This window comes from Oncorhynchus nerka, linkage group LG9a (genome assembly GCF_034236695.1).
Source record: "Oncorhynchus nerka isolate Pitt River linkage group LG9a, Oner_Uvic_2.0, whole genome shotgun sequence".
Lineage (NCBI taxonomy): Eukaryota > Metazoa > Chordata > Actinopteri > Salmoniformes > Salmonidae > Oncorhynchus > Oncorhynchus nerka.
In genome coordinates, this window is record NC_088404.1 from 62513436 (window position 1) to 62539968 (window position 26533).

The 26533-nt window shown below is 41.0% G+C and overlaps 1 protein-coding gene across 1 annotated transcript in view; it reads left to right on the forward strand.

The window, feature by feature from the left end:
* Positions 1–24334, forward strand: part of tmem86a (transmembrane protein 86A) — a 60577-nt gene extending 36243 nt beyond the window's left edge. Inside the window, exon 3 of the mRNA XM_029668827.2 lies at positions 6151–24334. Within this exon, the coding sequence (XP_029524687.1) occupies positions 6151–6578 (428 nt within the window). The 3' untranslated portion in view covers positions 6579–24334. The remainder of the gene's footprint in view (positions 1–6150) is intronic.
* Positions 24335–26533: the final 2199 nt, after the last annotated feature.

A 26533-nucleotide genomic window follows, 5' to 3' on the forward strand; every position in this document is an offset into this window, starting at 1 on the left:
CTTGCGGAAGGCTACCCAAAACATTTGACCCAAGTTAAACCATTTAAAGGCAATGCTACCAAATGCTAATTGAGTGTATGTAAACTTCTGACCCACTGGGAATGTGATGAAAGAAATAAAAGCTGAAAGAAAGAATTATTCTGACATTTCACATTTTTTAAATAAAGTGGTGATCCTAACTGACCTAAGACAGGGATTTTTGACTTAAATGTCAGGAATTGTGAAAAACTGAGTTTAAATGTATTTGGCTAAGGTGTATGTTAACTTCAGACTTCAACTGTAGGTCTAAATAGCATCATTGATGAAATAGGATTACATTGATACAAATGTGGTCAAATTTTCTGTGTTAAACCTACCCTTTGGAATAAATATGGCAATAGTTAACCCATTTAGTTTTAAAGTGGAGATCCCTCGATAATAATTATTAAGATAGCACATTACCCTCTGGGCACATACCTGTACGTCACCTCAACGTTTAGTTTGAGTTACCAACTTTCTTAAAAATAAAAAAAAATCTCACCTATCTTTACACAACATGTGAAATGAGCTGAAATTAGAGATTTTCCATACACACAAAATGTGTTTACATCTCTGTTAGTAAGCATTTCACCTTTGCCAAAATTATCCATCCACCTGACAGGTGTGTGTGGCATATCAAGAAGTTTATCAACCCCCTAGAGTCAATTGGCGCACCGATGCGACAATCTAAGTAACATTTAAAAACATCCCCATCAAAATCAGTCAGTTTAAACTAGAGATATCAGTTTTTCTTAATTGGATGCGTCTCAATCCAACACACTTCCTCATCTGTGGTGGAAGGTTGCAGAACTAGAGTGGTGTTTGTCAAACCATGAGACATCCTGAAATTTGGCCTTCTCACCAAAACGTCTGTAGCGTCCGAACCGTTTGGCCTACAAAAAACCATGACCACTCTCACAAACATCAAGGTTGGTCTCCATTTTACTCTACGACCACCACAAGTGTCAGGGGACTCGTCCAAAATTGGTTACCCTCAGTGTGCCAACTTGTGTTTTGTAGCATCCGGAGGATTTGGGTTACAAACTAATGTGAACCCACTGAGGAAAGGGGAGAGCCTCACGAACACCATGCATGGTGTTCTCCGTTTGGGTCTATGACCTCCCACAAGTGTCCCTGGACTCATCTGAAGGTAACCGGTACCGGTTAAAAAAAAGTATGGCGGAAGTTTTGTGCCTACCCAATAAAGTGGTTCAATATGTGTACATTTAAAAAAAAAATAATAATCATTTCCTGAGCTTTCTTATACAGTGCATTCGGAAACTATTCAGACCGCTTCACTTTTTTCCATTTTGTTACATTACAGCCTTATTCTAAAATTGATTCCATTTTTTCCCCCTCAATCTACACACAATACCCCATAATGACTAAGCAAAAACAGGTTTTTAGACATTTTTTGCTAATTTATTATATCAAATATTACATGAACATAAGTATTCAGACCCTTTACTCAGTACTTTGTTGAAGCACCTTTTGCAGCGATTAAAGGTTGGGCCACTCAAGAACATTCAAAGACTTGTCCTGAAGCCACTCCTGCGTTGTCTTGGCTTTCCCTCAATCCTGACTAGTCTCCCAGTCCCTGCCCCTGAAAAACATCCCCATATCATAATGCTGTCACCATGTTTCACTGTAGGGATGTTATTGGCCAGGTGATGAGTGGTGCTTCGTTTCCTCCAAATGTGACACTTGGCATTCAGGCCAAAGAGTTCAATATTGGTTTAATCAGACCAGAGCATTTTGTTTCTCATGGTCAGAGTTCTTTAGGTGCCTTCTGGCAAAGTCCAAGCGGGCTGTCATTTGCCTTTTACTAAGGAGTGGCTTCTGTTTGGCCACTCTACCATCAAGGCCCGATTGGTGGAGTGCTGCAGAGATGGTTGTCCTTCTGGAAGGTTCTCCTATCTCCACAGAGGAACTCTGGAGCTCTGTCAGAGTGACCATTAGGTTCTTGGTCACCTCCCTGACCAAAGCCCTTCACCCCCAATTGCTCAATTTGGCCAGGCTGCCAGCTCTTGTAAGAGTCTTGGTGGTTCCAAACTTCTTCCATTTAAGAATGATGGAGGCCACTGTGTTCTTGGGCACCTTCAATGCTGCAGAAATGTTTTGGTACCCTTCCCCAGATCTGTGCCTCGACACAATCCTGTCTCGGAGCTCTACGGACAATTCCTTCGACCTCATGGCTTAGTTTTTGCTCTGACATGCACTATCATCTGTGAGACCTTTATATGGACAGGTGCGTGTCTTTCCAAATAATTTCCAATCAATTGATCAATGGTAACAGGATGCACTTGAGCTCCCTTTCGAGTCTCATAGCAAAGGGTCTGATTACTTAAATAAGATATTTATCTTTTACATTTTTTATTAAGAAATGTACAAAAATGTTTTCGTTTTGTCATTTTGGGATATTGATGAGGAAAATGTTTTACTTAATCAATTTTAGAATAAGGCTGTAACATAACAAAATTTGGAAATAGTGAAGGGGTCTGAATACTTTCCGAATGCACTGTATCTTCTAGATATAGGACAGACACTTCAAAACCTTATTCCTTATGGGTTTTTTCACTCTCTTTTTTGCCATTTCACCAATACGTTATTCAATGCGTTTCTATGGGCTATAGTAGTAAATGCCAAATTCAATATTTTGTCAAATACATTTTATAAAACAGGTTTGGGACAGATGAAGGGGCCCTAAAATTAAAAAACAAATAGCTAAATGATCCATGGTATGACCATCTTAAAACAGTTCCATATGTCAGCTGCGAAGACAGATAATGAAGAGGAGTGGGACAACATCCCACAGGCGACAATCAACAGCCAGATCAACTCTATGTGAAGGAGATGTGTCGCACTGCATGAGGCAAATGGTGGTCACACCAGATACTGACTGGTTTTCTGATCCAAAAAATAAAGTATTCCCAGTCATGTGAAATCCATAGTTTAGGGCCTAATGAATGTATACATTTACATTTAAATTAAATTGACTGATTTCCTTATATGAACTGTAACTCAGGAAAATCTTTGAAATTGTTGCATGTTGCGTTTATATTTTAGTTCAGTGTACTTTCCAGCGGGAGGTACTGGCCAGCCTATTGTCTTTTCCGATGGTGGATATAACGTTGTATATCTGACTTTGTTTCAAAGGTACAAATTTAACAAATTTAACAAATAGGGTAAAGACCCAGCAAACAGGACCCCAATTGGCCCCATGTAGGTATTCAGTGGGCAAGGTGGGCACAGGCTAGCCCACACTAATCCCATGCCAGCCCAACACAGGCTAGCCCACACTAATCCCATGCCAGCCCAACACAGGCTAGCCCAGACCAAGCCCAGCTAGAGGCAGGGGCTCATTTGAATATTTGGGAGCATGTGAAATTTTCACGTCCCATGCACTTATTTAAGGGCCCAGTACAGTCAAATGTGGTTTTTCCCTGTGTTTTATATATATTTCCACACTATGAGTTTGGAATAATACTGTGAAATTGTGAAAATAATGATAATGCCCTTTTATTGTAACAACTGTTTGAAAAGACAGCCTGAAATTTTTGCCTGTTTTGGTGGGAGGAAGTTTTAGCCTTACATCTACACCTTTCAAACCAAGATGTTTTTCTGACAAATTTAGCATTTCTCCAACTTTTTGCAGGCTTTTCTTTATATGAAATGTATTGCCGGTGACAAAGCCTCTACATTTCCGCCAACCGACTTAGTCATGACTTAGTCATGTTTATGGTAAAGTTCTGCCTACGGCTTAGAATGAAATGTAGCCCTGATGCTGAGGCGGCATTGGCACGCACTACGCTCTTAAGCTCTTGATGGTTGCTAGGCAGCGCCCATTACCACTACCATTACCATTCCTGACAGTTAGAAACTTTGCGAGGCATGTCACTTCACCCATGTCTTCGCATATCCCACCACATGCACTGTTTTCTTAAACACAACTGGATGGATCCATAAAGAATTACTGTGGGAATAAATATCACCGAATGATGAAAATATTGGAATAAACTACACTAATGTAATTGAAAGCATCAATTGGTTGCTTACTGAAACTCCCAAAGACATCTAATTGTTTTAATACATTTGAAGTAATGGCCAACCCGCGTGTGTTCAACTATTTCAGTGTTGTTTCTCGCAGCTTTGAGACAAGCGTGGGGACTCAATCAATGTCAAATTTTTACTTTCACTGAATCTCCATTTGGATATTGGTTAGGCTACAATTAGGGTGTGGACATGTTCGCTATGTTGAGGTGAGTGCTGCTCATGATCATCTTGTCAAGTGTCTAATTCATTAGCACTGATCAGAACATTTGCCAGCATGTTCAGTGCCTTCAGAAAGTTTTCATACCCCTTGATTTATTCCCCAAAAAATGGTGTTATAGCCTGAATTCAAAATTGATTAAATGTATACCTTTTCTCACCCATCTAAAAGCAATACCCCAATGATGACAAATTACTTTTTTTTTGTTGTTGACATTTTTGCAAATATATTGGAAATGAAATACAGAAATATCTCATTTACATAAGTATTCACACCCCTGAGTCAATGTATGTTAGAATCACCTTTGGCAGCGATTACAGCTACAAGTCTTTCTGGTTAAGTCGCTAAGAACTTAACACACCTGGATTGTGCTACATTTGCCCATTATCATTTTTTCAATTCTTCATGCTCTGTCAGGCTGGTTGTTGATGATCACTAGATCTCTAGATTGCTATTTTCAAGTCTTGCCATAGATTTTCAAGTTGATTTAAGTCAAAACTGTAACAGGAACATTCCATGTCGTCTTGATAAGCAACTCCAGTGTATATTCTGCCTTGTGTTTCAGGTTATTGTCATGCAGAAAGTTGAATTTGTCTCCCAGTGTCTGTTGGAAAGTTTTCCTCTAGGATTTTGATGTGTTTATCTCTATTCTTTTTCATTCTTGCCGATGACAAGCATACCCATAACATAATACAGCCACCATCATGATTGATGTGTTGTATTGGATTTGCCCCAAACATAATGCTTTGTATTCAGGACATAAATGTAATTTCTTTCACATTTTTTGCAGTTTTCATTTCAAATCAAATCTAATTTTATTGGTCACACACATATGGTTAGCAGATGTTAATGCGAGTGTCGCAAAATGCTTGTGCTTCTAGTTCCAACCATGTAGTAATATCTAACAAGTAATCTAACAATTTCACAACAACTACCTTATACACACAAGTGTAAAGGAATGAATAAGAATATATACATATAAATATATGGATGAGCAATGGCCGAACGGCATAGTAGAGTGAGTGCAGTAGTCTAATCTAGAAGTGACAAAAGCATGGATGAGCTTTTCTGCATCAAATTTGGATAAAATGTTTCAGATTTTTTGCAATGTTACTACTTCAATTTAAATTCAAGAATTGAATTAGAATTTATGAGGCAATTCTGAATTAATTTCTGAATTGAGCCCAAACCCTGGTTGGATTACAGGAAATTTACTTTAAATCATCGAATTTTCTGTATACTGCAAAGAGGGAGGTCACTAAAATGTTTAGTATGGGTGGTGGCCTCTAACCAAATTACGAAATTCTAGAGCCGTCCCTGACTGCAATGTAGTCGGGCAGGAACTCGACCACTGATGCCTACAGTCCTTTACAGCAATTGAAGGTGGCTTCCTCTACTGGGTTGCATATAAAATGGCACCCTATTCCCTTGTAATAGTACATTATACAGAGAAAAGGGTGCCATTTCAGAAGCAGATATAGGGTCTCCTTTCCCTCTTGCTACTCTCAGCTATCCAGTTTGTTTAGATCAGCGCAGATGGAGGAGAGGAAGGTACTTTAGACAATTTAGGCATGCCCCATGCTTAATGTCTTCCCTACTTGTCATTTCCCTACCTCCTGTGTATACCTTAATGTGTGTGTATATACTATATCAGGCAAATTCTAATCTGGGCCTCGAAGCCTGATCCACATTATTTCCCTCTAATCAAGGACTGATTTATACCTTGGACACCAGGTGGTTGCAATTAATTGTCAGGTATAACAGAAAACCATCATCAGTACTCTGGAGCTCCAAGCTCAGATTTTATAACAGAAAAGGCAATATAACAGTAAGTTATATATACTATTTTCTGTATCCCACAGGTTTGCTGATGTTTGCCATCTCCCACATCCTCTACTCCTCGGCCTTCGGTATGAAGCCCCTGAACCCGCTTGCCGGCCTGGTGATCGGCGCCATTTCGGCCGTGAGCTACGCCCTGCTCTACCCCTACCTCTCAGGCCCCTTCACCTACCTGGTGGGGGTCTATATCGCCCTGATCGGCTTCATGGGCTGGCGGGCCGTGGCCGGCCTCCAGTTGGCCAATGACCTGTGGACCTGGACCAAGATGTCGGCATGTCTGGGCGCTGTACTCTTCATGGTCTCCGACCTCACTATTGCCGTTAACAAGTTCTGCTTCCCTGTGCCGCACTCACGCGCCGTTATCATGGCCACCTACTACGCCGCGCAGATGCTGATCGCGCTCTCCGCCGTCGAGTGCCAGGATGTGGAGACTGCAAGGAAGATGGCATGAAGAGGAGAGAGCGAGGTCGCGTCACGTGATCAAGAAGATGTGATAGGGGCAGCCAATCCCCCTTGTTTTTGTCATGGACATATTCCAGAGACAGTTACCCACAAACCCCCTACTTTGGTTGTAGCGTGGCATTCGCACACCCTTGTTACCATGGAAACTAGTGTACTACCACCAGCCTGCCCCATGGCTAGTGGGACAGTCAAATACCCTAGTTACCATGGAGACAAGTGCACTACTTTTAACCCTCAACTACTGCCGTACAGTTCTCGTAGATACGTCCTAGTTACTAGAGAGTAGTGCACGACAACTCCCCCACCTCACTGCCTAGGATGTTGGTACAGATAACCATACAGATCACCATGTCAAGGTTTGTGTGTGGGTGTGGGTGCGTGTGCGTGCGTATTAGGTTAGAGGATTCATACTATATAACCTACAGATGAGTGTGAATTCTCATGGCCTGCTACAATAATAGCACATCTTCCTTCTGCCCCCCAGTCATTGGCTGCCCTCTCCACCCCATTTACAGTATAATGTGGTCCAATATTGCAAATTCAAATGGATGTATTTCCTGTGGCATATTGTCTTTGCATTTTATCACCATTATTTAATTTATCTCTGAAAAGGGAGTGTTTATAGTGAATAAGTTTGCACATCTCGACTTTCAACGGGAGGTTGTGTCCCGTAACTACTGTCTGTTCTCATGTATTTAGGTGCTGTTCTCAAAGTCTGGAGCACATCCACCCTCCTTTTTTACTGATTTTAGTCTTTTCACTTTCACTTAAGACAAACTGCCTTTTGTACTTCTGCTCGCCACACTCCTATTAGAATACAACCTCTCTCCTGTGTCTATGAGCCTATGAAAATTGCTGTGAATGTCTACGCACACACACAGAGAGAGAGAGAGAATTCGTGGACTTTTACCTAGCTAGCTGTTGCTAAATCATTTGTCCTGGAATATGAACATTGGGTTGCTATTGTAACTGAAATCCATATGGTCCTTCTATCTGCTGGATCTTTGTAGAATTTTGTACCCATTTTGAGTCCCACAAAATCGTGTGTTCTCTACTCCGACAATGAATCGAAAGGTAAAAGGGAAAACCTAGTATGTTTTCTTTGATTCATCTCTCCTCATTCATTCCTCTTTGGATTTTATATGACTGTTGGCAACCGGCATTAAGGCTCATGACCTCCATCAACTAGGCCGGAGTGTGGACCTGCTTCATCTTTCAATCACTCACGTGGGTTTGTATGATCCTAAAAACCAAGGCGGAGATGGGAGAGGCATGACTTGCCGCGCCAAATAGAACCAAGTTCTATTTTAGTGCCTGGCTATGCAGATGACGTGCGTGAGCAGTTTCGATGACATTATTGAATAACATGTATGTCTACATTAATTTTTTTCAACACTCGCGCACGCAATGTGGCCGGTTTGGTCAGCATGTGAGAGATCATTTGAGAGCGCCTGCTCTAGTATTTTACCACAGTCATACTGATCACTCAAAAGGCTGGTCCCTAAGGGGAACATTTTTCTTAGGTGTGTGTGTGTGTGTGTACCCTCTGTACCTGAGGCATCTCACAGGGTTCCTCCTTTACTGTTTATGTTACCCTGAACACGCACAAACACATACCACATATACACGCTTCCTTCAGGTCACACTTCATTACCCCCAGCTCCTGCTGGTTTGGTTATTAGAAGAAGGCTGGTGGTGCCCTTATTGCTGGAACATTTTCAGCTACCAACTGTGTGCCTATGGCCATATAAAGTGTTACGAAAAGGACATGTTGGCTGAAGCCAGTCCTTGTTTTGTCTGCAGTGTTTGGGCCTTCAGAGAAGAACACAGCCCTAGGACACCCTGGTCCCTTAGGGTCCAAACACAGCCAAAAAAGAGAGAGAAGACTGGCCAATGGTTTCATTAGCACAAGGGAACAATTATACCACTCAATCCCGATTGGTTATATCCCCCTAGATAGATATGCAGCTATGACACTTATCTGTGATAGTATTTTTCTCTGTTGCACCAGCTATAGGGCCATCTTTGCTGAGTTATTGTGCTGTCTGTTTGAAGCATATTGACTGAAAAAATGTCTGTGTGTATTTAAGAAATTTTAGAAAACAGATACATTGTTATACTTGTTGCATGTTATTTTAGTGTGTTTGTGTGTACTGTATGTGTGTGCGTGTAGGTGTGTGTCGAGCTCCCTCTAGGGCCGTGGCAGAATTGCTGTGAACTATCATTTTGCTTGAACATTGGCTGAATGTACATCATACCGGCGTATTCCTATTTCGTGATATTTTCTCAAAATCCTTTGGCATTTTCTCTTCAGTCCCCCATCTTCCTATTAATGGATATTGTCCATAGTATTTTCACCTGCTATTACCTTTTCCCTTGCTGTCTCTTTCCTTTCTATGACACCATAATCAGGGATGACTGATTAATGCCAGGCCATTTTTATGTAACGTTTTCCCAACTAGCACATAATGTTCTGAGAACATTCTTAGACCTTGGTGAGAATTGGTGATTATCCTATGTTTATTTTGCATTCAACTTTTCCACAACTTTCTGGGAATGGTGCAGGATAATTTGGAACATTCTCAGCACCTTTAAGGAACTTGACAAGAAAATGATATTTTCTTGGTACTTCATTACTTCATCCTAAAAGTTCAAACATGGTTACATTTCATTTCAATTTTGGTCATGTTCTAGGAATGTTCTCCAACTGGTTTGGCATTGGGAATGTTCAAAATTGTTCAACTTCGTTAAGAAACAACGTTCTTCGTTGGGAATTTCAGTACTTCAGGCATAACTTTTTACTACAGGTTTCCTCCTGGTTCCATTTAAAGTCACGTTCTCAAATTGTTCCGAGAACGTTAAAAAAACTTTTCATAGAAACCACAAAACTTTTGTAATGTTCAGAGAACGTTCTAGGAATATTATTTAATAACATTACATTCCATTCTCAGCATCACCAAAATTATCTCTATCCTCAATCTTGTTAAGTGTGTTCAGGTGTGTTGCCTGCACCCACTAATTGGCCCCACCTGGTCTTAATGAGCGTTCGTTTCAATTGAAATGGGGTCTGTTTGAATAAACTCAAATTAACAGATTTGTAAGCGTAGAAAATATGGCATGCTAGCTCCATTCTGGTGGTGTGGTGGACTAATTCCATGGATAGATTATAGGTTAGAATCTCACTGATGCCTTGTCACAATGAAAAAGAAATGTGTTTGCATGATTAATGCGTAAGGAAATGTATTTCCATGTGTCCTATCTGTGCAAGTAACCCACTTGTCAACTATCGCAAAATCAACAAAACAATTCACAATGTCATTGGATTTAGGTTAAAAGTTTGGTGGGGAAAAAAACGAAATTCCCTTCTGTTGACTTTTTGAAAATCCAATTGGTTTCCCACGTTGATTCAACATCATCACATGGAAACATCATTGATTCAACAAGTTTCTGCCCAGTAGGAAAAGTCACATCCAGTGAACGTTTTAAGGAAGTTATTAAAAACCTTGAAATAACCTATAATTTCCATTACATTACATTACATTTAAGTCATTTAGCAGACGCTCTTATCCAGAGCGACTTACAAATTGGTGCATTCACCTTATGACATCCAGTGGAACAGAGAAGAGTGCGTTTAACCGCCGAAACCGTACAGGGTGCGTCCCTGGCCATTCTCAGAGCGTTAAAGAAACCTCCCAGGAATACTTTCAAGGAACCAGAGTAAAACATTCTCAGAACCTCCTGAAACCCCAAAATAAACCTTCACTTCACTTCTGTTCTCGTAACGTTTACCGGTCAGGAAACGTATGACTTAATTCCCACAACCAATGTGAAACCAAAAACATACTTTACCACAACTTCCAAGGAACCAAATGTACTAGCTGGGGTCTCTTCTCAAACATAAACATTGTGTGGTTATTAAAGGCACGTTGTATAGCTTATGAGTGTGTAGTCACTATTTCTTTTATACCGACTTTTTTCAGCCCTGCATCCCGCTAAAGGATGTTCTTTTGATTACACTTTTCTATAGAGAGTGGTTGTTGTATAGCGCCCACAGAGTCTAATGTAGCATGAAGAAGGATGCTAAGAATTGATGTGTTCTATTGGTATTGAAGACATCTATCTGTTGGCTATTGTTGTTTATTGATATCTATTCAGCTACAGTATAAGAAACTAACTGACAGTTTACTGGAATAAGTAGAGGAACTACTTAAAGATGCATACAAACAGTATATTGTAACATATATTTATTTGACCTTTAATAGTTTTAAATATTGTGTATAGGGAGTATTTGAATACTTGTGGATACACAGATAGAGTATCCAAATATATCGTACTGTTCTGTCCCACTGGGCACCAACTGGTTGAATCAACGTTGTTTCTACAACATTTCCACAAAGAAATGCAATGTTTTTCCTTTTGATTATGTTGAATCAATGTAGAAGATTAATTGGATTTGCAAAAACTCATCAACGTACAGGAATTTTGGATTTTTTTTGTCAACCAACTTTTAACCTAAATAAAATAACAGTCTAAGCTGCAGAAGGGATTACTGATAGATCAAGATTCTAAATGAGGGGAAGCATGAGCTCCCCTTAATGCAACAAAAGTCCAACTTTAATTAAACCATTCTCCTATTTGTTTAAAATGCAATTTTGTACTGTTACAGTTGAACATTTTTAAATAAAAGCTTAAACGAACGATCTCTGTCATTGTTTAAACCAGTGACAGTTCAGGTTCTTTCAACCGCATTCATACTACTCGGCCTGTCTGCTGCTCTCTCTGTCTGTCTTGAGCTTTCGCTAGCAAACTTGCAACATTGTATCGACTGGGTCCAGCCAGCTATCAAACTTGCAACATTGTTTCAACTGAGCCCTCAGTTTCCCACGGCAATGACAGGCAGGTCACCCATGTTACAAGTCAGTATTCGATGTCCATCCATGTCTGAGGACGTTGGTTGGTGACATAAAAACTGGCCACTAACTAGGGACAACAGTGAGTGCTGTTACCTTCAAGTAGGTGTTGTGGACAGGGATGGTGGATGGGCACAAGCATCTGCCTCTGGTTTCATGTTCAAATCCAGTGATATAAAGTATTTTTTTAAATTTTTGTTTTAAGCCTATCCCAATCCTTAACCCTTACCTTAACCATTTGGAGTTCATGCCTAAACTTAACCTAGGCATGATAGAGAAGTAACCAAACATTTAGAAATTTGACCCTTGGAACAACTTCAAAATTTGAAGTTTGAGAAACACGGATGAACGTCTAACTCTGACGTGTCACTGTGTTAGCGTGTTAGTTTTTACGTCCCTTATTTCAGCCACTTTTGTTCCAAAAGGTCCATTTGCCATCAAGATGTATCAATTAATTCAGGCTATAAGAGTGTAGGCCTAATGACAACATCATGACTGGTTATGTTTATGCCACATTAAAAGGTAGTACATGTTTCCTGTTAAAATAGGCATACATTTCTTTACTATTAGGCCCATATTAGTTTTTTAAAACATTTTTAAATAGGAGGTCCCGTGAAATGTTGTGTTATAATTCGCACTCTGATCCGGATCCATGTCAGATTATGTAACTCTGGATTTTGGGAGTATTTTTGTTGGATTTATTTGAGTGGCAAATGTATGATAGCAGCAAGGCAAACTATAAACAAACCTAGGTCTGCATCCTAAATGGCACCCTGTTCCCTATTTAGTGCACTACTTTTGCCCATTGGATTCTGGTCAAAAATAGTGCACTATATAGGGGATAGGGTACCATTTGCCATTTGGGACACAACCTGGGTCAACGAATCATGGGTATTGATGCCAATTAAGATGATTTCGCAGTTTGGGTTGGTAGGTATCTAAAAGGATAACCCGTATGTATCTCCTTGGATCTCTATCATGTAACTAGTAACCAAAGAGCTGTGGAACCACATAATTGGAGTTCTAAGTCTATGTGTAGAAAATTCTCTAGAGTTCTAGACATCTGGAAAACCTCTCTTTGTACAGTCAGCCCTTTGTTGTAGTGCACTACACAGGATGCGTCTGGAAATGTATTGCACCATATAGGGAATAGGATGCCATTTCAGATGCAGCCATGGTGGCCCCACACAATAAGTATTCTATGGGATTTCCACTTCAAAACAATCATGAGATGAGGGACAACGAGCAGGATATTCGAATAAAAACATTTGGCAGCCACACAATGTAAATGACACCATCATTTCTCAAAGTTTGTACCGATAAATAGCCTACAGATAGATAGCCTATTGCATATCATTTGAGAATATGCATGAAGTCTATTGAATATGCATTATCTCAAGAACATTTCATATTTTTAATTCCCTCAAACACCAAGTAAGGCATACCTAATTTCACAATAGGCCATGGCATCATCACTGTCAATCGTGAACAATCATTCTTAATGTTTTACCAGTGAAATGTCCCAAATGCGTCTGCATGCCAATCATTTGATCTCAAACATTCGTGAGCAAATGAGAGCAGATGGTGTTAAAATACGGAATGAGGTGGTGTTTTTTATGTAACGTTATACTATGCTAATTTGGTAATCTTATGTAGAATACTAATGAATCATTATGTGATCTTCCAAGACATTGATTCAGTGGAGGAGCGATCCATCCCTGCAGTCCGCAGCACCGAATGAGCAATTAAAGCGCACCTATCCTACTCTGTTGCCTCATGATAAATTTAGTGATGCAGAAATGAGAGACAGCATGTGTGGCTCTTTTATGAAAATCTGGGAATATTTGGCCAAGGACATATCTGGTTGGTCTCAGGGAATGCAAAACAGGATTGAGTGAAGTAGCAGCAAATATGTGGCCGACCAGCTCGAATTCGGTCTTATGTAGCAAAATTTGACTTGTGTTTTTTACATTGGATAAAAGTAGAGACTCAGAGCTAGAAAATGCTATATCAAACACTACAGTTTAGGAACAATGGGAAAGTAATTCTGCTTTGAAAGTTGATAAACTTATAATGTCACTTTTGAGTAAATGGCCCTTGAATGTTTTGGTACACCTACTGGAGAGCTCTTCTTTGTCTACCCCCATTCAGCATCATTCACATCCTCTTAAGCCTTAGCCTCACCCATCTCTTTAAGGATTCACATGATGCCATGTACTAAACAACCAAAGATTTCAAGACTAAAGGCTGGTTTATACTACGTCTATTGACAGTTCTCGCAGTGACATCATGAACATTATATTGTTGTCCGACATCAAACTTGTCGTTGTCGTTATGAAATAGTATAAACACAAAAACTAGAGCCAACAGAAAACAGGTTACGGTTGTGAGTGTGATGAAATAAAAGCAGGGCATTCTACCGGATAATTTTTAAACTTGGAGACCGTCTTGTTGGCCTAACGTTATATCCTAATTTGACTTTGGTGCAGGTCATGTTCTTCACATTACCGTCTCTAGTAAACGCACATTATATATCAAATAAAAGTGTATTTGTCACATGCACAGGATACAGAAGGTGTAGTGAAATGGTTACTTGCATAGTGAAGTCTTTTGTTTAGACATGTAGCTAGCTAGCTAAACAATGAACCATAATCCCACCTCATAACATCACTACCCTGCATGAATCTGCAGGTAGCTAACCAACCAGGTTCAATGTTAGCTAGCTAGTTAACATTAGACTATAACTAGCCATGCAAATGGCTCTGAGATACGAATAATATTACTACACAGATCACACATGTAACGTTAGCTAGCTAACAGTACGCTTTAACTTGAAATTACTTTCTTACTATTTGAAATGTATAATATCTGAACATGTAGCTAGCTAGACTATCCTACCTGTATACATGGATGGACGCAACTCCATTTCTGTCAGCCTTCTGTGTGTTCTTTTTTCAACTGCCTCTACATATTTGGAATAAAAGCCAGAATTTTCTCGATCTCTTTAGCTATCATACTCTAATTCCACCAGGCATTGCACTGATTTCAAAACTCGGTCCTCTAGAAAGTGGAGAGAAACACTTATACAGTTCTACTACGTGATATTTTTCAAAAAAGCAGCGTTAGAAAGGATTACCTACACATACTGACCAGCTCATGTTATCTTCTTGACGCTACCCATCCCTTAAGCAGGATAATTGTCATCAGCAACTGCTAAATAGCATAGTGCCTCAGTCAAATAATATTACTAAAAATATTCATATTCATGAAATCACAAGTGCAATATTGCAAAACACAGCTTAGCCTTTTGTTAATCCACCTGTCGTCTCAGATTTTGAAATTATGCTTTACAGCGAAAGCAATCCAAGCGTTTGTGTAAGTTTATCGATCGCACAACAAAACATTAAGTACACTTAGCATCAGGTAGCTCGGTCACGAAAATCAGAAAAGCAATCAAATGAATCGTTTACCTTTGATGATCTTTGGATGTTTTCACACACGAGACTCCCAGTTACACAACAAATGTTCCTTTTGTTCCATAAAGATGATTTTTATATCCAAAATACCTCCGTTTGTTTGGCGCATTATGTTGAGAAATCCACAGGAAAGAGCGGTCACGACAACGCAGACGAAAATTCCAAATAGTTTCCATAATGTCCACAGAAACATGTCAAACGTTTTTTATAATCATACCTCAGGTTGTTTTTAAAATATATAATCAATAATATATCAACCGCAAATGTCTTTCACAGTAGGAGAGGGAAAAACAATAGATGTCCAAATTCTGTTGCGCGAGCAAAACTCATGTGACCACTTGACGCGATGTTATCGTTCTGGCTCATTTTTCCAAATAAAAGCCTGAAACTGTCTGAAGACTGTTTACACCTTGAGGAAGCAATAGGAAAATGAATCTGGTTGATATCCCTTTAAATGGAGCAATGGGAGTTTTCAAAATAGCAGCCACTTCCTGGTTAGATTTTTCTCAGGGTTTCGCCTGCAATATCAGTTATGTTATACTCACAGACAATATTTTGACCGTTTTGGAAACTTTAGAGTGCATCTGGGACAGAGTAGGTGGCAGTTCAGTCTGGGCACGCTATTCATCCAAAAGTGAAAATGCTGCCCCCTATCCCAAAAAGGTTAAGTTAATTTTAGACATCTCAGAATTCAAAAAGTCAAACAGACTGCTTATCTCGCCAACTTGACACAAAGTAGCCCAAGAAACGTTCCTGAATAAAGCCCTGATCATCCACATACCTGACGATAACTGACAACTGCAACAGACCGGTGCCACCATAGGTCCCAGAGCGGTGGGGCAATTTTTACCCCGTGGAGCCTGGTGTTTTTCCTTATCTGTTAACCTAACCAGGAAAACTCTGGACCCTATAATGTATGACAGCCATTAATCACTTGTAAAATGGTTTTATATGGGCTATGATGGGACCAGTTGTCCTAATTAGGTCACACGGGTTTTTTTTAAACTCCTGAAAAAAACTCCAGGCCCTAGGGGGGGTGAAAACCCTGTCAAACTGCAGCAACCTTATAATTGTTCATATTAATTATATTTAGACTAGATTCAGAGGGGGATTTCCTCTACCCAGACACAGAGACAACTGAACTCACAGGGCTGAGCTTGCTTCATGCATGTTTGCTTTATGTATGTGTAGGCCTAATAAACATTATCTCACATTTGTCATCACTATTATGTTGATTGATTTAATTCCAGTTAATCATTTTGAACTGAATATGTAGCCAGCCCAAGTTTGAATATAAACCAAATTTGATCACATTCACATTTTCTCCTGACAAAACGTTACCAATTTGTTTACCCTGACCAGATGGGCAGCTGCTATTATTAGGTGCCTACAGTTGATCAGACTGAAACATCGTCTCGTTTCATCCGATACAGCATGTCCAATCTCTAATGTTTAGGTGTAACCTAGGCTGCTGCAACATTTATGTAATGAGTTTTTGCTTGTGTCAGTCCGGAGTGATTGTGTTATTGATGACCTTTGCTAAATAAATACAGAAGGAAAGTGGAAAGCCTACTTCAGCGAGCGCAAAAAAATGCTCTGCGTCAACCTCTCTCTTTAAATCTCACTTTTAATGGATGATCTGAAGGAAGCCATCAAAACATTCTGAATTGATTTCAACATGCCAGAAAAGACAGTCGAAAGTTCCATATGTTAAGCAAGTAAAGCATCGCAACGCGCAATTAGCGGAACTTCCTCTCTCTTCGTGTTCTCTAAAAGACAATTCGTGCATGCCCAAAAATGTGGTGGTGTCGATAAGCTGCTTCATAACATCCCTTTTTCGTTTTACTTTCTCGTTGTTACACAGTTTGAATACACAGACCTTCATCCATTACATGATCGATGCGTTTTTTTCCCAGATGCTTGAATCTGATTTAAAATAAATATTATTTCACCTTTATTTATCCAGATAGGCCAGTTGAGAACAAGTTCTCATTCTCAACTGCGACCTGGCCAAGATAAAGCAAAGCACTGCGACACAAACAACAACACAGAGTTACACATGGAATAAACAAACGTACAGTTAATAACACAAAAAAAAATTGATATACAGTGTGTGCAAATGGCGTGAGGAGGTAAGGCAATAAATAGGCCATAATAGCGAAGTAATTACAATTTATCAAATTAACACGGGAGTGATAGATGTGCAGATAATGATGTGCAAGTAGAAATACTGGAGTGCAAAAGAGCAAAAAGTAAATAAAAGCAATATGGGGATGAGGTAGGTAGATTGGATGGACTATTTACAGATGGGCTGGGTACAGCTGCAGCGATCGGTTAGCTTCTCAGATAGCTGATGTTTAAAGTTAGTGAGGGAGATATAAGTCTCCAACTTCAGCAATTTTTGCAATTCGTTCATGTCATTGGCAGCAGAGAACTGGAAGGAAAGGTGTCCAAAGGAGGTATTGGCTTTAGGGATGACCAGTGAGATATACCTGCTGGAGCACGTGCCACAGGTGGGTGTTTTTATCGTGACCAGTGAGCTTAGATAAGGCAGAGCTTTACCTAGCAAAGACTTATAGATGACCTGGGGTCAGTGGGTCTGGCGACGAATAAGTAGCGAGGGCCAGCTGACGAGAGCATACAGGTCGCAGTGGTGGGTGGTGTATGTGGCTTTGGTGACAAAACGGATGGCACTGTGATAGACTGCATTCAGATTGCTGAGTAGAGTGTTGGAGGCTATTTTGTAAATTACATCGCTGAAGTCGAGGATCGGTAGGATAGTCAGTTTTACGAGGGTATGTTTGGCGCCGTGGGTTGAGGAGTTTTTGTTGTGAAATAGGAAGCCGATTCTAGATTTCATTTTGTATTGGAGATGCTTAATGTGAGTCTGGAAGGAGAGTTTACAGTCTAGCCAGACACCTAGGTATTTGTAGTTGTCCACATATTCTAAGTCAGAACCGTCCAGAATAGTGATGCTAGTCGGGCAGGCGGGTGCGGGCAGCGATCGGTTGAAAAGCATGCATTTAGTTTTACTAGCGTTTAAGAGCAATTGGAGGCCACGGAAGGAGTGTTGTATGGCATTCAAGTTCGTTTGGAGGTTTGTTAACACAGTGTCCAAAGAAGGGCCAGATGTTTACAGAATGGTGTCGTCTGCATAGAGGTGGATCAGGGAATCACCCGCAGCTAGAGCGACCTCGTTGATATATACAGAGAAAAGAGTCAGCCCGAGAATTGAACCCTGTGGTACCCCCATAGAGACTGCCAGAGGTCCGGACAACAGGCCCTCCAATTTGACACACTGAACTCTATCTGAGAAGTAGTTGGTGAACCAGGCGAGGCAGTCATTTGAGAAACCAAGGCTGTTGAGTCTGCCGATAAGAATACGGTGATTGACAGAGTCGAAAGCCTTGGCCAGATCGATGAAGACGGCTGCACAGTACTGTCTTTTATCGATGGCGGTTATGATATCGTTTAATACGTTGAGCGTGGCTGAGGTGCACCTGTGACCAGCTTGGAGACCGGATTGCACAGCGGAGAAGGTACAGTGGGATTCGAAAGGGTTAGTGATGTGTTTATTAACTTGGCTTTCAAAGACTTTAGAAATGCAGAGCAGGATGGATATAGGTCTTTAACAGTTTTGGTCTAGAGTTTGAAAAGGGGGATGACTGCGGCAGCTTTCCGATCTTTAGGGATCTCGGACGATACAAAAGAGAGGTTGAACAGACTGGTAATAGGGGTTGCAACAATGGCGGCAAATAATTTTAGAAAGAGAGGACCCAGCTGATTTGTACGGGTCCAGGTTTTGCAGCTCTTTCAGAACATCTGCTATCTGGATTTGGGTGAAGGAGAAGCTGGGGAGGCTTGGGCAAGTAGCTATGGGGGGTGCAGAGCTGTTGGGCGGGGTTGGGGTAGCCAGTAGGAAGTCATGGCCAGCTGTAGAGAAATGCTTATTGAAATTCTCGATTATCGTGGATTTATCGGTGGTGACAGTGTTTCCTATCCTCAGTGCATTGGGCAGCTGGAAGGAGGTGCTCTTATTCTCCATGGACTTTACAGTGTCCCAAAACGTTTTGGAGTTAGCTACAGGATGCAAATTTCGGTTTGATAAAGCTAGCCTTTGCTTTCCTGACTGACTGCGTGTATTGGTTCCTGACTTCCCTGAAAAGTTGCATATCGCGGGGACTATTCGATGCTAGTGCAGTCTGCCACAGGATGTTTTTGTGCTGGTCGAGGGCAATCAGGTCTAGAGTGAACCATGGGCAAAATCTGTTCTTAGTTCTAAATTTTTTGAAAGGGACGTGCTTATTTAAGATGGTGAGGAAATTACTTTTAAAGAATGACCAGGCATGCTCTACCGACAGGATGAGTTCAATATCCTTCCAGGATACCCGGGCCAGGTCGATTAGAAAGGCCTGCTCGCAGAAGTGTTTTAGGGAGCGTTTGACAATGATGAGGGGTGGCCGTTTGAACGCGGATCCATAGTGGATGCAGGCAATGAGGCAGTGATCGCTGAGATCCTGATTGAAAACAGCAGAGTTGAATTTGGAGGACAAGTTGGTCAGGATAAAATCTATGAGGATGCCCATGTTTACGGATTTAGGGCTGTACCTGGTGGGTTCCTTGATCATTTGTGTGAGATTGAGGGCATCTAGCTTAGATTGTAGGACTGCCGGGGTGTTAAGCATATCCCAGTTTAGGTCACCTAACAGAAGGAACTCTGAAGATAGATGGGGGGCAATCAATTCACATATGGTGTCCAGGGCACAGCTGGGAGCTGAGGGGTGTCTATAACAGGCGGCAACAGTGAGAGACTTATTTCTGGAGAGATTCATTTTTTAAATTAGAAGTTCTAACTGTTTGGGCATGACCTGGAAAGTATGACAGAACTTTGCAGGCTATCTCTGCAGTAGATTGCAACTCCTCCCCCTTTGGCAGTTCTATCTTGACGGAAAATGTGGAAGTTTGGGATGGATATCTCCAAATTTTTGGTGGCCTTCCTAAGCCAGAATTCAGACACGGCTAGGACATCAGGGTTGGCGGAGTGTGCTAAAGCAGTGAGTAAAAAACTTAGCGAGGAGGCCTCTGATGTTAACATGCATGAAACCAAGGCTTTTACGGTTACAGAAGTGAACAAATAAGAGCGCACAGGTCCTGGGTTAACCTCCACATCACCCGAGGAACAGAGGAGGAGTAGGATGAGGGTACGGCTAAAGGCTATCAAAACTGGTCGTCGAATGCGTTGGGGACAGAGAATAAGAGGAGAAGATTTCTGGGCGTGGTAGGATAGCTTCAGGGCATAGTGTACAGACAGGGGTATGGTAGGGTGTGGGTACAGTGGAGGAAAACCTAGGCATTGAGTGACGATAAGAGAGGTTGCATCTCTGGATGCACTAGTTATGGTGGGTGAGGTCACTGCATGTGTGGGAGGTGGGACAAAAGAGGTATCTGAGGCATGTTGAGTGGGACTAGGGGCTCCACAGTAAACTAAAACAATAATAACTATCCTAAACAACAGTATACAAGGCATATTGACATTAGAAAGAGACATAAAGTGAGGCATAAAGCAATCACAGGTGTTGATTGGGAGAGCTAGCTAAGACAACAACGGGTAAGACAACAACAGCTAATCAGCTAAGACAACAACAACAGGTAAAATGGCGATGAATGGGCAGAGAGGGTCAGTTAACTACACACAGGGCCTGAGTTTGAGGCTGGGGCCGACAGATAAACAAAAATAAAGTTCCGTGATTAATGAACAGTCCAGCAGGCATCAGCTATGTAGCCAAGTGATCATAGGGTCCAGTGAACAGCAATAGACGAGACATGGAAGCCGCTGGGTAGTCGTTACTACGCTAGCAAGCGGCAGACACGGCGTTCAAAAAAATAAACAGTTAGCAGGCCAGGGCTAGTAGAAGCGTCTGCTCCGATGTCCGTCAAAGATAGATTACGTCGGCAGACCGGTTGTGATGGAACAGCAGGGCTCCGTGTCGACAAAGGGTCCGGGCCAGTTGGCAAAAGAGGTATTGTAGCTGGAGTAATTTAGTTTGCTAGCCGGGAGATGCGCCTGGCTCGCGGCTAACTGGTGCTAGCTTTGGGACAAGAGTGTTAGCGACTATAGCCACTCGGTAGCAGCTAGCTAGCAGCGATGATCCGATGCAAGAATTCAGTGGAGTAGTGGATTCTAGTCGTGTTAGTGAAGAGTCCAGGAGGCATCAGCTGTATAGCCAAGTGATCACTGAGCAGGCCGGGAGGTGGGCCTGGCTCAAAGCTAGCTTCGGAGCTTGGCCACTCGGTGGCAGCTAGCTAGCTGTGATGATCAGGGGTAATGGTCCAGGGCTTACGGGAGGAATCCGGTGTTATAGTGGAGAAAACAGTCATATACAGGCAGGCTGGCAAGTATTATCCAGGCTAAAAGCGTCTGGTGTCTGTGCAAAAGGTAAAGGCTTCTAGCAGTGGCAAACAATGACTAAATAGCTAGTAGCTAATTAGCTGTTTAGCTTCTAATGGCTAGCTTCTGTTGGAGGTTCTGGCTATCAGGTCTAAAAATACCAGATCCGTTATCACATTGGGTGAGGTGGGTTGCTGGAAGGCATATTTAATCTAAAAATGAAAAAAAAAGACATTGAAAATGAATTGAAATATATACAAAAAAGACAAAAAAGATGAAATGTACACGGGAGAACAACAAACAACTTATGCACAATTATTTGATGACATACACTGTATGAATATATTTAGTATAGTCGTATCTAAAAAGTACAACTTTTTTTAAAATGTACTGAGGAGGATGGTCTTCCCCTTCCTCCACTGGTCAGAATGAGTGACTGACAAATCAACCTTTTTTTCCAAATTTGAATTTGTTGATAAAATGCGGGACATGATTGTTTGGTTGCGGGACAATGGGCCAAAATGTGGGATAGTCTCTCACAATTCAGAACATCTGGTCACCCTACATGAGATATACAGTATCTCCAAGCAGGTTAGGTGGTGAAATATGACACATGGGTAAAATTGCCTGTTACAGTAGCTAGCTACTAATACCCAGCGCACCACAGATGGCAGGCTGTAGAGCACCACTTTACCTTCCCTATCAACAACCCTGTTGTTCTCTGCCTATGTGAGACTTAGACAAAGGTAGGTGAGAGTCATCTGGGAGGTGGTAGAGACAGACAATGTTTGGGCTGTGATGTGTGAGTGATGAGGTGGAATGAGTGAGTAGGCGTTGGAGAGAGGAGAGGTCTATGAAAATGCTATTCCCTACTAAGCACTTTTCTACTTTTGTTTAGAGTTCCTTTATCACTTTCTCATTCACTTGCTGTCTATTGAAGCTAACATTATCTTTGTTTGGTTTGTGTCTGAGTGGAGATAGAATGCACATTGACCTGATCATAATATTTAGTGTCACCTCTAAAGTTTTGATGATCTCTCAATGGCTGCCTCAAATCATTTGGCTGTATGCACATTTGTTGTTGTGTATCTGGATGTTCATTGACTCTATACACTAACACAATGTGACTCCTTTTAAGGGAACCACAAACTCACATGTTCAGAACAGGATTTTGGGTTAAACAGCAAAACATTTTACCTGGATAAGTCCAGGTAGTCCCTCCCTGTTTGAGTCAGTTTTATTCCATTTGGTGCCTAATGAATTTTCTGTTCTCCACTTAATGCCAATAATGCACCACTCTGACCAGTGGCGTTATGTTGGATGATAAGAGGCTTCCCACTGGACACAGACATCAATTGAACATCTATTCCAAGGTTGTCTAACACAATTTTATTGAAATTACTTTTAATTTTAAATTAATTTTATTGAAACAATTTTGATTCAACCAGTGTGTGTTCTGCTTCAAATATAAACATGTATCTTCTACTATGGACAATTGTCATGATTAAACAATGCATGGGTACAAGTAACTATACACCAACATAAAAGGTCTTAATAGGGTGTTGGGCCAAGGCCAGTATGTAGGGGATCTAGTTTCAGGCGTTTCTTCTACGCCTGTTACATTAGATTATGGTGATGGTGGGGGAAAACTCTGTCTCAGGCGCTGCTCCAATCTCCCATAAGTGTTCAACTGGTTGAGATTTGATGACTGAAACACACACCAGTGAAGGCTGCTGAAGGGAGGACGACTCATAATAATGTCTGGAACTGCCTGGAAACCATGTGTTTGATGTATTTATACCTTAATTGAGCCCGGCCTCCCCAATTAAGGTGCCACCAACCTCCTGTGACACACAAACACATTTTGCCACAGATTTGAAAGCAGATTTATGTCAACGCTGTAACTTGGCCACTCAGGAACATTCACTGTCTACTTGGTAATCAACAGTTAGATTTGGCCTTGTGTTGTAGTTTATTGTCCTGCTGAAAAGTAATGTCCTCTCTGTGTAAAGCAGACTGAAGCTGATTTTCCTCTATGATTTTGCCAGTGCTTATCCACATGGGGAAAATACAATAGGATACTATGGTCTAAATACTGTAGTGTTAGTACATTTATAGGCTATAGTATTCGTGCTTCTACATCTGCATTGCTTGCTGTTTGGGGTTTTAGGCTGAGTTTCTGTATAGCACTTTGTGACATCGGCTGATGTAAAAAGTGCTTTATAAATACATTTGATTGGTTGATTGATTGATTGATATTGACTTTAGTATTTTTGCTGTCTTTACTGTAGTATTCACTGTAGTTTTTTTTTGCAGACTTGACTATAGTATACTGTAGTTTTCACTGTAGTGTTTTTGTTGACCTGCCTGTAGTTTTCCTTATTAGGGGAGGACATGCAGGAAATGTATAAAGGCACCCCTTGGTCATGTTCAGGTGAGAGCTTTGTACCTGGAAGGTCCTTTGTGTGTATAGGCTGTACTGTGTTGGTGCTATTGGATTATTTCTGTGAGCAACCATTTTGTGTCCAAGCTGTCTTGAAGAAATGTTTGCGGGTGTGGTCGGTTGTTCTGAATGGTATGTGTTGAGTTTGACCATCAGTGAATTTATTCACTTCTGACAATATTCAAGATGTTCATTATGTAAAGTCACTGCAATAATGTCCTTTTGTTTTCAGTTGGTTTGTTTGGAGAGGCTTTGCTGGTTTGAGGTCCAGGCATTTTATTTGCATCATCCCTCCGATATGGTGACTGTCTAAGTAAAGTCATTTGTATTTCTAAAATATCTATTGTTTATGTAAATGTGAACATGGTCAGCCGAATCTCTGTGAAAGCACTATTTCAGAAAGCTACCTAGTGGAAGTAACAGATCTAAGAAATAATTGAGTTGTACTCTTGTTAATGTGTGTTACTTATCTGCATCAAACAAGCAAACCTAATCTTTTAAGCTTTAATAAACATTGCTTGTTCTTCATATCTGTCTCTGTACTGTTTCCATATAAAGGGCCTAGAACCTGTTTTAACGTTTAGATGTAACAATTGCAATATGGTCTGTTGCATTGCTCAGAATTCAATCAACCTCATTGTATTTGTCACATGCTTTGTGGACAGGTGTAGACGATCTGTCAAATGCTTATTTAGGGGTCCTTCCCAACAATGCAGAGAGACAAAAAGATAAATAATAGAATAACAATAACACATGACAAGACCCAAGGAGTAACGATAACCTGGCTAAATACAGAGAGTACCAAGTCAATGTGCAGGGGTACGAGGTAATTGAGGAAGTGATTTACATATACAGCGCCTTCGGAAAGTATTCAGACTGCTTGACTTTTTCCACATTTTGTTAGATTACAGCCTTATTCCAAAATTGATTAAATAAAAAAATGTCCTCAGCAATCTACACAAAAACCCATAATGACAAAACGAAAACAGGTTTAGAAATGTTTGTTAATTTATTAAACATAAAACAGAAATACCTTATTCACTTAAGTGTTCAGACCCTTGGCTATGAGACTCGAAATTGAGCTCAGGTGCATCCTGTTTCCATTGATCATCCTTGAGATGTTTCTACAACTTGATTGAAGTCCACCTGTGGTAAATTAAATGAATTGGACATGATTTGGAAAGGCACACACCTGTCTATATAAGGTCCCAAAGTTGACAGTGCATGTCAGAGAAACAAAAGAAGCCATGAGGTCGAAGGAATTGTCCGTAGAGCTCAGAGACAGGATTGTGTTGAGGCACAGATCTGGGGAAAGGTACCAAAATAATTCTGCAGCATTGAAAGTCCCCAAGAACACAGTGGCCTCATTCATCATTCTTAAATGGAAGAAGCTTGGAACCACCAAGACTCTTTCTAGAGCTGTCCGCCCGGCCAAACTGAGCAATCGGGGAGAAGGGCCTTCCAGAAGGACAACCATCTCTGCAGCACTCCACCAATCAGGCCTGTAAGGTAGAGTGGCCAGACAGAAGCCACGCCTCAGTAAAAGGCACATGACAGCCTGCTTGGAGTTTGCCAAAAGGCACCTAAAGACTGTCAGGCCATGAGAAACAAGATTCTCTGGTCTGATGAAACCAAAATTGAACTCTTTGGCCTGAATGCCAAACGTCACATCTGGAGGAAACCTGGCACCATCCTTACGGTGAAGCATGGTGGTGGCAGCATCACCGGCAGAGACTGGGAGACTAGTCCGGATCGAAGCAAAGATGAACGGAGCAAAGTACAGAGAGATCCTTGATGAAAACCTGTTCCAGAGCGCTCAGGACCTCAGACTGGGGGTGAAAGTTCACCTTCCAACAGAACAACAACCCTAAGCACACAGCCAAGACACCGCAGGAGGGGCTTCGGTACCAGTCTCTGAATGTCCTTGAGTGGCCAAGCCAGAACCCGATCGAACATCTCTGAAGAGACCTGAAAATATTTGTGCAGCTCTCCCCATCCAGTCCGACAGAGCTTGAGAGGATCTGCATAGAAGAATGGGAGAAACTTCCAAAATACAGGCGTGCAAAGCTGGTAGCATCATACCCAAGAAGACTCAAGGCTGTAATCGCTGCCAAAGGTGCTTTAACAAAGTACTGAGTAAAGGGTCTGAATACTTATGTAAATGTGATTTAGTTGTTTATTTTCATATATTTGCAAAAATGTCTAAAAACCTGTTTTTGCTTTGTCATCATGTGGTATTGATGAGGGGAAAAACAATTGAATCCATTTTTGAATAAGGCTGTAAAGTAACAAAATGTGGAAAAAGTCAAGGGGTCTGAGTACTTCCCGAAGGCACTGTAGGTAGGGGTAAATTGACTAGGCAACAGGCTAGATAAACAGTAGCGGCAGTATATGTGAGTCCAAAGAGTTAGTGCAAAAAAGGTCAATGCAGATACAGTGCCTTCAGAAATGATTCATAACCTCTTACCTTTTCCACATTTTGTTGTGTTACAAAGTGAGATTAAAATGGATTTAATCGAAAAATGTATTTAACATGTATTTAACCTCTTATTTTTGGCAACAGTCTCCATATATACAGTACTTCCATTCCATTTTTTCAACTGGTACCTTGGATCTTAAGATTAGTCTTTTCTGAAATAACTGACATGATCGTGTTCGTGAGAGTCTCATCTTTCCATAGAGGAGTCATAATAGTTTGTAGGCCAAACTGTTTGAGTGCTACAGATA